General features: G+C 35.5%; 2 protein-coding genes and 1 long non-coding RNA gene across 3 annotated transcripts; 2 read left to right on the top strand and 1 right to left on the bottom strand.

Moving 5' to 3' along the window:
• The first annotated feature begins 4,671 nt into the window (after positions 1-4,671).
• LOC132607514 (11 kDa late embryogenesis abundant protein-like) lies at positions 4,672-6,498 on the top strand. The gene is made up of 2 exons (XM_060321528.1): positions 4,672-4,839; positions 5,748-6,498. The coding sequence occupies exons 1-2, from the start codon at positions 4,753-4,755 to the stop codon at positions 6,135-6,137; spliced, it is 477 nt and encodes a 158-aa protein (XP_060177511.1). The 5' UTR covers positions 4,672-4,752; the 3' UTR covers positions 6,138-6,498.
• Positions 6,499-8,427: 1,929 nt separating this feature from the next.
• On the top strand, positions 8,428-10,087 carry LOC132607515 (protein LE25-like). The gene is made up of 2 exons (XM_060321529.1): positions 8,428-8,592; positions 9,676-10,087. The coding sequence occupies exons 1-2, from the start codon at positions 8,518-8,520 to the stop codon at positions 9,919-9,921; spliced, it is 321 nt and encodes a 106-aa protein (XP_060177512.1). The 5' UTR covers positions 8,428-8,517; the 3' UTR covers positions 9,922-10,087.
• LOC132607516 (uncharacterized) lies at positions 8,665-9,065 on the bottom strand. The gene is made up of 2 exons (XR_009570297.1): positions 8,930-9,065; positions 8,665-8,894 (listed from the first exon to the last, which is right to left on the bottom strand). It is a non-coding gene; the product is annotated as an uncharacterized LOC132607516 (long non-coding RNA).
• Positions 10,088-10,997: the final 910 nt, after the last annotated feature.

The following is a 10,997-nucleotide window of genomic DNA, read 5'->3' as shown; positions in this document are numbered from 1 at the left end:
TTAGGGACTAGCTTCTATCTCTCTTTTCTCATCCCCTTTCTTCAATTCTCATCCCAATTTCTTGTTATCTTTAATTATTGCGTTTTAGGTAGTGATTTGGTGTTTTCCCCAAATTAAACCTTATCATTTGGTATCATAGCTTAGGCTAGAGTGTTGTTTCTACAATCCTCAATCCTAGGTTCTTCATATTTGAAAAAAAAACTAAAATTTTTGAAATTCAAAAAAAATATTATTGTGTTCTGTGTGGATTTGACGTTAGATTTGAGTTCCTTAATATCAAATCTAGCTAGATTTCGAATTTGGGAGTGTTTGGAGATGTTTTGAAAAAATCACCATTGAAGGACCTTTAATAAACCTTGAAAAACACAAAATGGGTTGGTTGATTGGAGGCTTAATCGAGTTCAATTTGGAGTGGGATTTGTTCTCCTAGTCGAGAGGAGGTTAGATCTGAAATTTGAAGCCAATCCTAGTTGAAATTGAGTGCATTAAATTTTAGGTGTTCTTCGTGTTCTTGAGCATCTTCATAAATTCATAAGGAAGACACCCAAAGAAGCCTTTTTTATCCAAAATTTCTAGTACAAAAAGTGAAAAAGTGTTTGTTGGGTCAAATTTAGCAAGCATATGATATAGTGGGCGCAAGGTACCTCAAATACAAGGAATATTCAGAAAAATTCAGCGCAAAGATCGAGGTACGAAATATAATACGTCATCACTGAAGGATTTTTATGGACCGTAAATTGAGGCGTGAATTGGTTCCAAAATTTGAGCTCACTGTTACGGTTTCACGGTCCCATTTTACGGACCGTAGATCACGAACTAGTATAAGAAGTGTGACTCATTGTATTTCTTGAAGTAGAAAATGTATACTCTCTACTCTTTCTAGGAAGACTCCTACTTGGTCCAACCCACACATTTATACCACTTCGCTTGGAATAGGAGGTGTCACAATTCAATGTACGTGAATAGCCACAAGAAGATTCTTCATAGTTATCATGTTTAACATTACTATCTTCATAGACGTAGTCACCACAAAGCGCATAACATAAGGTTCATATTCATCACAACTTCCTAATTCATGCAAGTTTCCACTAATTGTTTCATATCGTAAGTGTGAGGAAGGAATATACCTCAAGTCGCCTCAATGTCCATAGTGTGTAGAATGAGGCTCTTCATAGCTCTCGTCTTCACCATAGGACTCTTCATTAAGCTCCTCTACTCCTTCATCGTCTTCATAAGGCCCATGAGATCTTCTTATCTCATATTCACCTCCGCAGTAGTACCCTTCACCCTCATATCGACCATTGTCATAAGTCACATCATCTCCCCCATAGCCTCCTTCACTATCATAGTCATACCCTCCATTGCTAGAGGCATAACTCTCCAAATCATCACTACAATATTCTGAAGCTATGAATGACATCCTTATATCTACGCTCCTTATGACTTCCCTTCTTGTACCTAAAAAACGAGCAAACAAGATTAGTAGTAAAGTTCCTCACGTCACTCGTATTTGCATTCAAGCTTACCACTCAACCTAAAGTTTCTTGCAAAGTTGGTCAAGAACCCCTTATCCAAATCAATTCACAAGGTTTCTAATCTTTGTGGAAGAGTAGATTCTTGTTAATTGAAAGACGGACGACTCGATTAAACTAAAGGACTTGAGCCAAAGAAGAAATGGGACTCAAGAACTAATTAACAAATAAGTAAGGTCAATTACTAGTATTAATTAGCTTGGAAGATCAAGGAAGGATGAACACATACCTAACGAAACTTAGAACTGAAAATGAAGTGAAACCGAGTTGAAGAACAAACTTGCAATGCAATTTCGGGTAAATGCACCCACATCTAGAGGTCGTGGATTTGCATATGGGTTGCTAATGGCATGTAATGTGACCCTGGAAAGGGCCATTGCGGGCCCACAAATGAAAGCATAAAATGCATTTGAGCAGTGCACTTTACAGTCCGTATTTTATGACCCTAAATTAGCAATAGTAGATAAGTTTTTGGGGTCAATTTGACGGACCGTCTTTGATCTATAGTCCGTAAAATGGGACTGGACAAGCAGAAGCATAAATGCATTTAAGTTGTGCATTTTACGGTCCGTATTTACTCATCGTAAAACCGTAACAGTGAATTTATGAAGATACTCAAGAACACTAAGAACACCAAAATTCAATATACTCCAATTTCAACTCGGATTGGCTTCAAATTTCAGATCTAAACTCCTCTCGACTAGGAGAACAATGCCCACTCCAAATTGAACTCAATTAAGCCTCCAATCAACCAACCCACTTTGTGTTCTTCAAAACATCTCCAAACACTCTCAAATTCGAAATCTAGCTAGATTCGATATCAAGGAACTCAAATCTAACCTCAAATCCACACAAAACACAACACAACAACAATTTTTTTGAATTTCAAAAATTTCATTTTTTTTTTTTTGAAATAAGAAGAACCTAGGATTGAGGATTGTAGAAACGACACTCTAACCTGGCTCTGATACCAAATGATATGGAATCGATTTGGGGGAAAGACCAAATCAATACCTAAAATGCGGAATTAAAGGATAACAAGAAATTGGGATGAGAATTGAAGAAAAGGGGATCAGAAAAGAGGGATAAAAGCTAGACCCTAATGAGAATGAATCTATGGATAAACCTAGATATATCAAACCTACACCCTTCCAATTGGATTCAATCAAGAGAACCTATACTACTTGAAATCAAGGCAAGAGAAATTCAATTGAATCCACAAATGAACAACTCTTCATGAAATCAATGGAAATGAGGTTCATAAGCCAACAATGGAATCCACCATTGTCTATCACTAAAACTACAGCTACCTTGCTAAGCAAACTATTACTCAACAAGAGTATTCATCTTCTCATAATGCATAAGCTAAGGAAGAAATGAAAGACTAAGAGCCTGTTTGGATGGGCTTATGCCTATAAGTTGTTTGCAGCTTATAAGCTAAAAAAAATAAGTTGGGATAGTCTAACTTATTTTTTTTGGCTTATAAGTTGTTTTCAGCTTATAAGCTGCTTTAGATAAGCTAAGTCAAATGAGCCCAATTATTTTTTTGAGCTTATTTTAAGCACAAAATGACTTTAAGCTGACCAGCCAAACACTCAAGAAAGCTGAAAACAGCTTATAAGCAACTTATAAGCCAATCCAAACGGGCTCTAAGTGTCTTATTTATACTAAAAGCTCTTACAACAAATGCCTTAAAGTGGCTCTTTGCGAAAATAGCCCAACATGGGATCTTCATCTTCCAAACACCAATTGTCTTGCAATTGTAGCCCAAATTTCATCCCTAGCCTTGAATTTGGGATCTTGGCCATGATTTGCATCTTATAGCCACAATTTGCACTTTTAGCCACTTGGTGTAGAAGCCTCCACAATCTCTTGCCATGCTATCATCCAAATGTCCCACGTCCTTCTAAGCATCCTTGTGCCATTTGTGTCATTTAGGATCATATCATATACACTCTAAGAAAATCGTTCTTGAAGTTCATCAATTGATAAATGTTTGAACTTCATACGTTATTCCTGGAGTTTAAAACTCCAGCTAATTGTGTTGTAGTTTTACTTGTCAAATCTTTGAACTTCAACACTTTATATTTGTGTTGTTCCGTCTTTTAGCTAGGGATACTAAATTTTATTTTCGATTAAAAATGATTACTTTTCAATACATTTGAAATCGTGACTAAATTTTAATTGTCGGCTCAAAATAGTTTTTCCCCCTATATCACGCTACAAAAGAACAAAGCTTCTCAACATAAAGTTTTTATAGCCCTATGTCGTGCGTTAGTTATTGCTCGCCTAGTAGCAATCTAGTCTATCCTTCCCAGTGCCGATATATGTGCACGGAGCCTACTGATAGCATGCCTAGCATGTGTGTTCGTGCTCGAGCAATTTTGATTTGAAACATTGTTATGTATATGGCCACACACGGCATCACACATTACAATTGTCACAGCAACCTACCATAAACTCGAACACAATTAAAAATAACCACCCTCTACATCAAACGCAAGTGATCGACTTAGTCATTTTAAGCAACCTATAAATTTTAAAACAACACTATAACGAATCAAGTGAAAATCATAAGCAATATATACAAATTAAAGACTAACTCGCGCATTTCACCGCATAAAACATGATATTTGCTATATTTACGTTTAATTTAGCAAATAAAGAATCAACTAGCTACTAGCTAGTGCTTCCATGGATCATGTGATCTAATGACCAATTGAGCCAGTTTTCCCTTTAAAGACCATCTATGGTCCAAATTTTAATAAAAACAAAAAATATCATGCGATAAAGTTGCCCTAATTCAAATCTCAATGAAGATAAAATAACACTAAGTACGAGATTTTTTCAAACTTGAGCTAAAATTATCTTCACGTCGGGCCAAATATAATATAATCTATAAAAAAAGTCAAGCTGAAGTTCTCATCTGCTACATTTTGACAATCAAATCTTCACAAATTTAGTATCAAGGTTCAGTTCTTATCATTTTGACAAACCTTAACAAACGTACGTGTTGAAGTCTCATGCAGCCAACTCTTATATCATGCCACTCATAACTTTTTTATCCACGTGGCACCACCCCACGTCCTCATCCTCACTCTTCTTTTATTACCCCAAAGATCAATGAATATTTTATTTTGTTCTCTATATTCATAATCAAGAAACTAAGAAAAATTATAAACGTGGTAAAGTAAAGGGGGGAAAAAAAAGAAATTTGAAGATGGAGGCAGCAAAGGAAACAGCAGCTAATGTTGCCGCCTCGGCCAACTCTGGCATGGAAAAGACCAAGGCAATTGTGGCAGAGAAGGTTTTTATTTTTCTCCATTTTTCGTTATATTTTTATTTTTTTCTTTCTCAAGATTATAATTTAGAGTTTAAAGTTCTGTGCAGTGCATGTATCAATCTTTTACTGCTTTATTGGATTAAGTTGATTTATACAGTAATAAATACAGTATTTCTTAATGGAAAGCACAATCAGATATATGTAGAGGCGGCTGCATAATTTAAGTTCTCTAGCTTTAGCTTTTAAGATTCTTAAGATTAAATTTATCCTAAAGTTAATCAAGCTCCCTATAAAGACTTCGTTTGTCCTGCTTTTTGCCTATTATAGCGAAAATATTATAAATAACATCTAATATAACATTAACATTGATATAAAATATCATTTTAACAGGAACTTGATCGTTTAGTGAAATATTGCTATAGAGGTTTATTTCATAGAGAGATTTACAGTATTTTAAAATTATGAGTTGTTATTTCAGTAGGTATTTGGCAGTTATACTGAAACATTATGTTGTTTCTGTATTATAAAATTATGAGTTTTTATTTGTTATTTTAGTTGGTAAATTTGATCGTGATAGTGAAATACTGTTGTTATCGAGGTTAGACTGTATTTTAATATTATGATATTCAATTGCAATTTTAGTACTAGGTTTTAATATATAATTTATGTTCCGCATAAAATATATTGAATTAGTACGGTAGGGGCAGAGGGAATTTTCGGTGGAGCGGTGAAATGCGTAGAGGTCAGAAAGAACACCAACAAGAACAGCAACGGCGAAAGCACTCTGCTGGCCCGACAGGCCGACAGACGAAAGCTAGGGAGCGAATGGGATTAGATACTCCAGTAGTCCTAGTTTTTAGATGAATTCGCTATTGCAACACTGCATACTTCTAGCTTGTTGTAACCAATTAACTTGAAGTTTTGTCGAATAGGCGGAGAAATTGACGACAAGTGATCCGGTGCAAAGACAAATGGCTACAGAGAAAAAGGAGGAGAGGATCCATCAAGCGGAGATGGATAAGCTGGCCGCGCAGGAGCAGAACGCTGCCTCCAGACAAGTAGCTGCCACCGGAGGAACTACTGCTTACACTGCTAGAGTTGGCGTGGGTCCTGGACACACCACGGGGACCCACGCCACACACGGCACCACTACCGGGCATACTACAGGGGTGTTGCCGGGAGGCCGAGTGGCAGCGGAGCACCCGATTGGGACCACAGCGGGAACGGCCACTGGGCCGCAATATCCCTCGGGGACCACCACGGGTACGCAGTATCCCCCGGACCACCACGGAAAGCGGAGGAGCTACGGTTCAAGGCCCTAATACTACTGGTGGGCGTTATGGATCTGCCGCCGGTTCTGCCTTTTAATTAGGGATTGGAGATTTAAAAAAAAATAGGGATCGGTGATATGTCTTGAGTAGTAATTGCATTTAGTAGCTACTATAAGAGAAGTTAAGCTGTTAAGGAGTGTTCTTTTTTTTTTCCTTTTTCTTTTGTAAGTTGTTATGTAATGTTACGGTATGAGCGATGGGGAGCTAGGCTAGTCGATATTTTGGAATATATTACACTTCATAAGGTCTACCTTTCAGAGTGAACGTTTATTTTTTCATAATATTTGTATACCATACATAAGGTCTTTACTTTTAGAGTGAGGAGAATTTATGCAAATGAGCCGTTCATATATCTATGATCTAGTGAAGTGTATTGATCAAATACTGAGCTTCTCAATGAGCATATTATTAATTATAGCTAGCAAATTAAGGATAGAGTTAATATTAAGAGTTTATAAGTTTTGTGCATACGGGTAGTTTGTGGAGGCTGAACGTTGCAATTCGCGGAGGTTTTAGGCCAACAAAACAAAAGGACAGCCCTCTCTATATCTCGGTCTCGATTTAGCATTATATATTGCTCTGGATAGCATTTTTTTGGGTTGTAGTGCGGAAGCTTTTCAAAGGGTGCTTCGCTTTCAGCTCTTCTTGTTCGATACCGCTTCCCGTCCTTGTAAATATCATCTCTTACCGCTATCTTTGAATAGGAAAAGATGGTCCGGAAGCTTCCTCTCTCCCAGCAAGCAAGACGAGATTATCACTTCTATTTTAGCCTTCACTAGTTACTAGAAGAGGCTAAAACCTCCGCAAATTACTTTTTTTTAGTCAAATCTACACTTTTAAGTAATTTTAAAGGTAAATACATCGTTGCAAGCAAGACGAGATTATCACTTCTATTTTAGCCTTCACTAGTTACTAGAAGAGGCTAAAACCTCCGCAAATTACTTTTTTTTAGTCAAATCTACACTTTTAAGTAATTTTAAAGGTAAATACATCGTTTTGAAGGTAAATACATCGTGCGATCATATTAAATCAGTCATATCAAATCGGCACGACATAATTCATAAGTGAGATTTTTTTTCGTAAGGATAAACTTGATAATCTAAAATAAGTAGTATTAGATTCAAAGTAACAATACAATATAATGCAATAGATACGAACCATTCAAATTAGTTTACAAACTATATAAGTATTCAAATAAGTTTAGCATGTGTTTACCATGGCACTATTTATTTTAGGTACAACTTCAATGTATACATCTATTCACATAAGTTTACAAACCATTCAAATAAGTTAACATGGCACTATTTATTTCAGGAACAATTTCAAATTTTCTTTGTTGTGCTTTCATTATTACAAAATTATGATAATCATGGCAAGTTTTTGAAAAAAGAAGTTCTTAAAGATTTCACCACCGAAATTTCCAAAGTTTTCACGAGTTGAACAAGAGGGTCTGTTATGTTGGTAGCTACAGGGAGGGTCTTTCATGCAGCCATATGCATGCTAGCTACTGAGGGTTATCATATGGACATCTCTTCCGGATGAGAGTATATCAATTTAATGTGATATATATAGTAATAGTAAAATATTTTGTTATCTTATCTCGATAGTTAAGCAAATTTTTCGTTACGAATTATAAAAAGATTCTACAAAACATAATTTTAATTCAGTAAATGACAAGCATTTTCAACTTTTGAATGACTTTATAATCAACCAATCCTTTTACTATTTCATTTCGTATGACGCTCTTTCATTTTACCTTCTAAACACTTTTAGGGTCGTTTGGTACGATGAATAAGCAAAAATAGTTTTGGGATAAAAATTTAATATCGCTTTATCCCACGTTTGATTGAGATAAAATCGTGAGATAACTAATTTCGGAATAAATTATCCCGAGATTGTAATGTTTTTTATCCTACATTGAGAGTGAAATAATAATTCAGAGATAACTAATTCCGAAATTAGTTATCCCAGGATAACTTCTTCCCGACCAAACGACCCCTTCTAGTTAATAGATACTCCATATTAGTATAATTTTAACATCATAATTCAAAGTCATCTCCATATTGACTAGATTCGTCTAGGGGACAAACATCATTCCCCATAAACAGTTGATACAAATCCAAAAGGAATTAAGATGTCTATCTATTCAACTACTGCAAACGTGTCCAAACCTCAATACCCCTACATCTCACGACTCTCCACGTGTACAGTTATAATATCTACGTGGCATCACTTCGTTTTCTATCCAACTCCTATATAAACCCAATACAAACGCGTATTTATCCCACTCATCTTGTAACAAAAAGACAAGTATAAGTAAACTAAAAGAAGAAAAAGAGTTGATCGTTCAGAGGAAAAAGAAGGAGAGAAAATGCAGACAGCAAAGGATGCAGCAGCTTCAGCAAAGGCTGGCATGGAGAAGACCAAAGCCACTGCTCAAGAAAAGGTTTCCTATATTTTTTTCGATTCTTCCATTTTTTCAGATTCTTTTATGTTAAATAAATACATAAATTGTGTGTGTGTGTGTGTGTATTTGAGTCTCACATTGGCATGGGGTGGAGTAATTTTCTTCCTTATGTGATTTTGGATAATTATCACGTTTGAGGTAAGATTGTTAAATTCATAATATATTTTCTTATTAATAGTAGTATTATAGGGATCCTAATATATGATTCCAATATTTTTGACACGTACAATATAAAAATACTCTTATGATATATATTAAGTTGAACTCCTCTTTTCTACTTACTATAAGGTTTATAGTCACACAATTTTCTACTTACTATAAGGTTTATAGTCACACAAATACACAAATTTGTGACATATTAGATCGAAAAAGTTTCGGAAGTGTTGTAGCTAGGCTTGTCAGTATTTAAGAAAATAAAATTTGAAAGTGTTCTTCCTTTTAAATTTTATAACCAATTTCGTGCTCGGTCAAGTTTTTGAAGTGTGTTCTTTTTCAAAAAAAAAAAAACCTTCGTAAACGTCTAACGTTTGAAATAATATCAAATACTCCCTCTCTAATTTCGGCGGGGGTCTACCGTGATTTTCTTTGACAAGAATAATTTCTTTATATGACTTTTAAATATTTTATTTCAAAATACTTAAAAGCTTCATAGTTTAAAAGTTTGAACAGATTAGTGTAAATTAGTTGAAGAGGGAATATTAAACTATAAACTTATAATTTCAAATTTTCAGTGCACTCTAAGTAATGTAACTGATCAACTTAGTATTTCTATCTATCGGAATTTATGTGATACAATTTTTTAGTCCTATATTTGGTAATAATTTAATTTTAAAATTTTCTTTTTAACTCTTAGTGGGAGGGATGATTGATAACCACACAAATATCTTTAGCTTTCTTTAGATCACTAAATTCAAAAATCTTCTTTTATTTTTTAGACTCTGTGTCCAGTTAAACTATATCATATAAATTGAGACGGAGAGAGTAGATTTTAACTTAAAATTTATCTCTAATAGAAAAATGCTTTAATTGACGCTTAATTTATTGGTTTCTTAAAATTAACAGGCGGAGAGAATGACGACTAGAGATCCATTGAAGAAAGAGATGGCAACAGACAAGAAAGAGGACAGGGTAGCAGCAGCAGAGATGGAGAAGAGGAATGAACAAGCACGCAATGCAGCTGCAAAACATGGTGGTACTACTACTACTGCTGGAGGAACTACCACTGGAACCACTACTGGTTATGGCACCGGCACCACTGGTTATGGCACAGGCACTGGCACTGGTACTGGCCCTAATACCACATATTAGAACAATATAGCTATGAGTGTTTTCAAATTTTCATTGTATGTATCTGGCGTTTTGTTTTGTGTATGAAGAAGAGGGTTGTAGTCATGATCCCACTTGTAGGTGGATGGTGGTGTTGGCTTTTATGATGATGACACCATAATAAATAAAGTAAACTCTCTTTGGTTTATATTTTGTCTAGTTATGTTCCAGTGGATGTTGAAATTAAGACTTAGCTAGTTTTACTTTTGTCTAGTTAATTAGTTATGTTCAGGGGCGGATCTACGTGGGGGTCAGGGTGTTCAGCCGAACACCCTCGGTAAAAAATTACAGTGTATATATAGGGTAAATTTTCTGTCTTTATGTGCATATATTAACTTTTGAACACCTTCGACAAAAAATTACAGTGTATATTTAGCTTATTCTTTTTTTCGAACACCCTGAATGAAAATCCTGGATCCGCCACTGGTTATGTTTCAGTGGATGTTGAAACTAACTAGTTATATTTTGTCTAGTTAGTTTCTTTGGAGAAAGCACACAAAGCAGCTGCAAAACATGTTGGTGGTACGGGAGGAACTACCACTGGCACCACTACAGGTTGTGGTGCTGGCACTGGCATTAATACCACCGATTAGAACAACGAATTAAGCTGGGTGTTTTCAGATTTGCATTTTATATTTGATTTTTTTGTTCCCTTGTATGCAAGGGTTGCGATCACACTTTTGTGTGGATGAGTTTTGCATCCAAGAATATTTTGACATTCTCTAAGAGCACATCACTATTACTGCTCAGCTTGATTGGCCTCTTTATGGAAGTCCCTCATGCGATAGGTTGCCAGTTTTCTAAGCTACCTGCCCATGCTTCCAAGAGTTCTTCCATACCTTAATTAATTAAGCTCCTATATCGTGATGAAATGGTTGTTCATGTAGCAGCTGTTTAAGTAGGAATTATTTACGGCTATTATTCTTATTGTGCACTTATGTAAGAGGGTCCCTTCATAGAATAGAAAGAAGAAGAACTGTTGACAGGGAACTTGCCATATTTATGGTCACTCAACTATCTCTTAAATGAGAGTTACTCAATTATTGACATTTTACCTG

This window comes from Lycium barbarum, chromosome 8 (assembly GCF_019175385.1).
Source record: "Lycium barbarum isolate Lr01 chromosome 8, ASM1917538v2, whole genome shotgun sequence".
In the NCBI taxonomy this organism is placed as follows: Eukaryota; Viridiplantae; Streptophyta; class Magnoliopsida; order Solanales; family Solanaceae; genus Lycium; species Lycium barbarum.
This window is presented reverse-complemented; position numbering and strand designations above follow the sequence as displayed.

Coding starts and splice junctions, on each gene's coding strand:
- LOC132607514 (XM_060321528.1), top strand. CDS start 4,753: ATGGAGGCAGCAAAGGAAACAGCAGCTAATGTTGCCGCCTCGGCCAAC. Junction 4,840..5,747: donor AGGCAATTGTGGCAGAGAAG/GTTTTTATTTTT, acceptor TTTGTCGAATAG/GCGGAGAAATTGACGACAAG.
- LOC132607515 (XM_060321529.1), top strand. CDS start 8,518: ATGCAGACAGCAAAGGATGCAGCAGCTTCAGCAAAGGCTGGCATGGAG. Junction 8,593..9,675: donor AAGCCACTGCTCAAGAAAAG/GTTTCCTATATT, acceptor TAAAATTAACAG/GCGGAGAGAATGACGACTAG.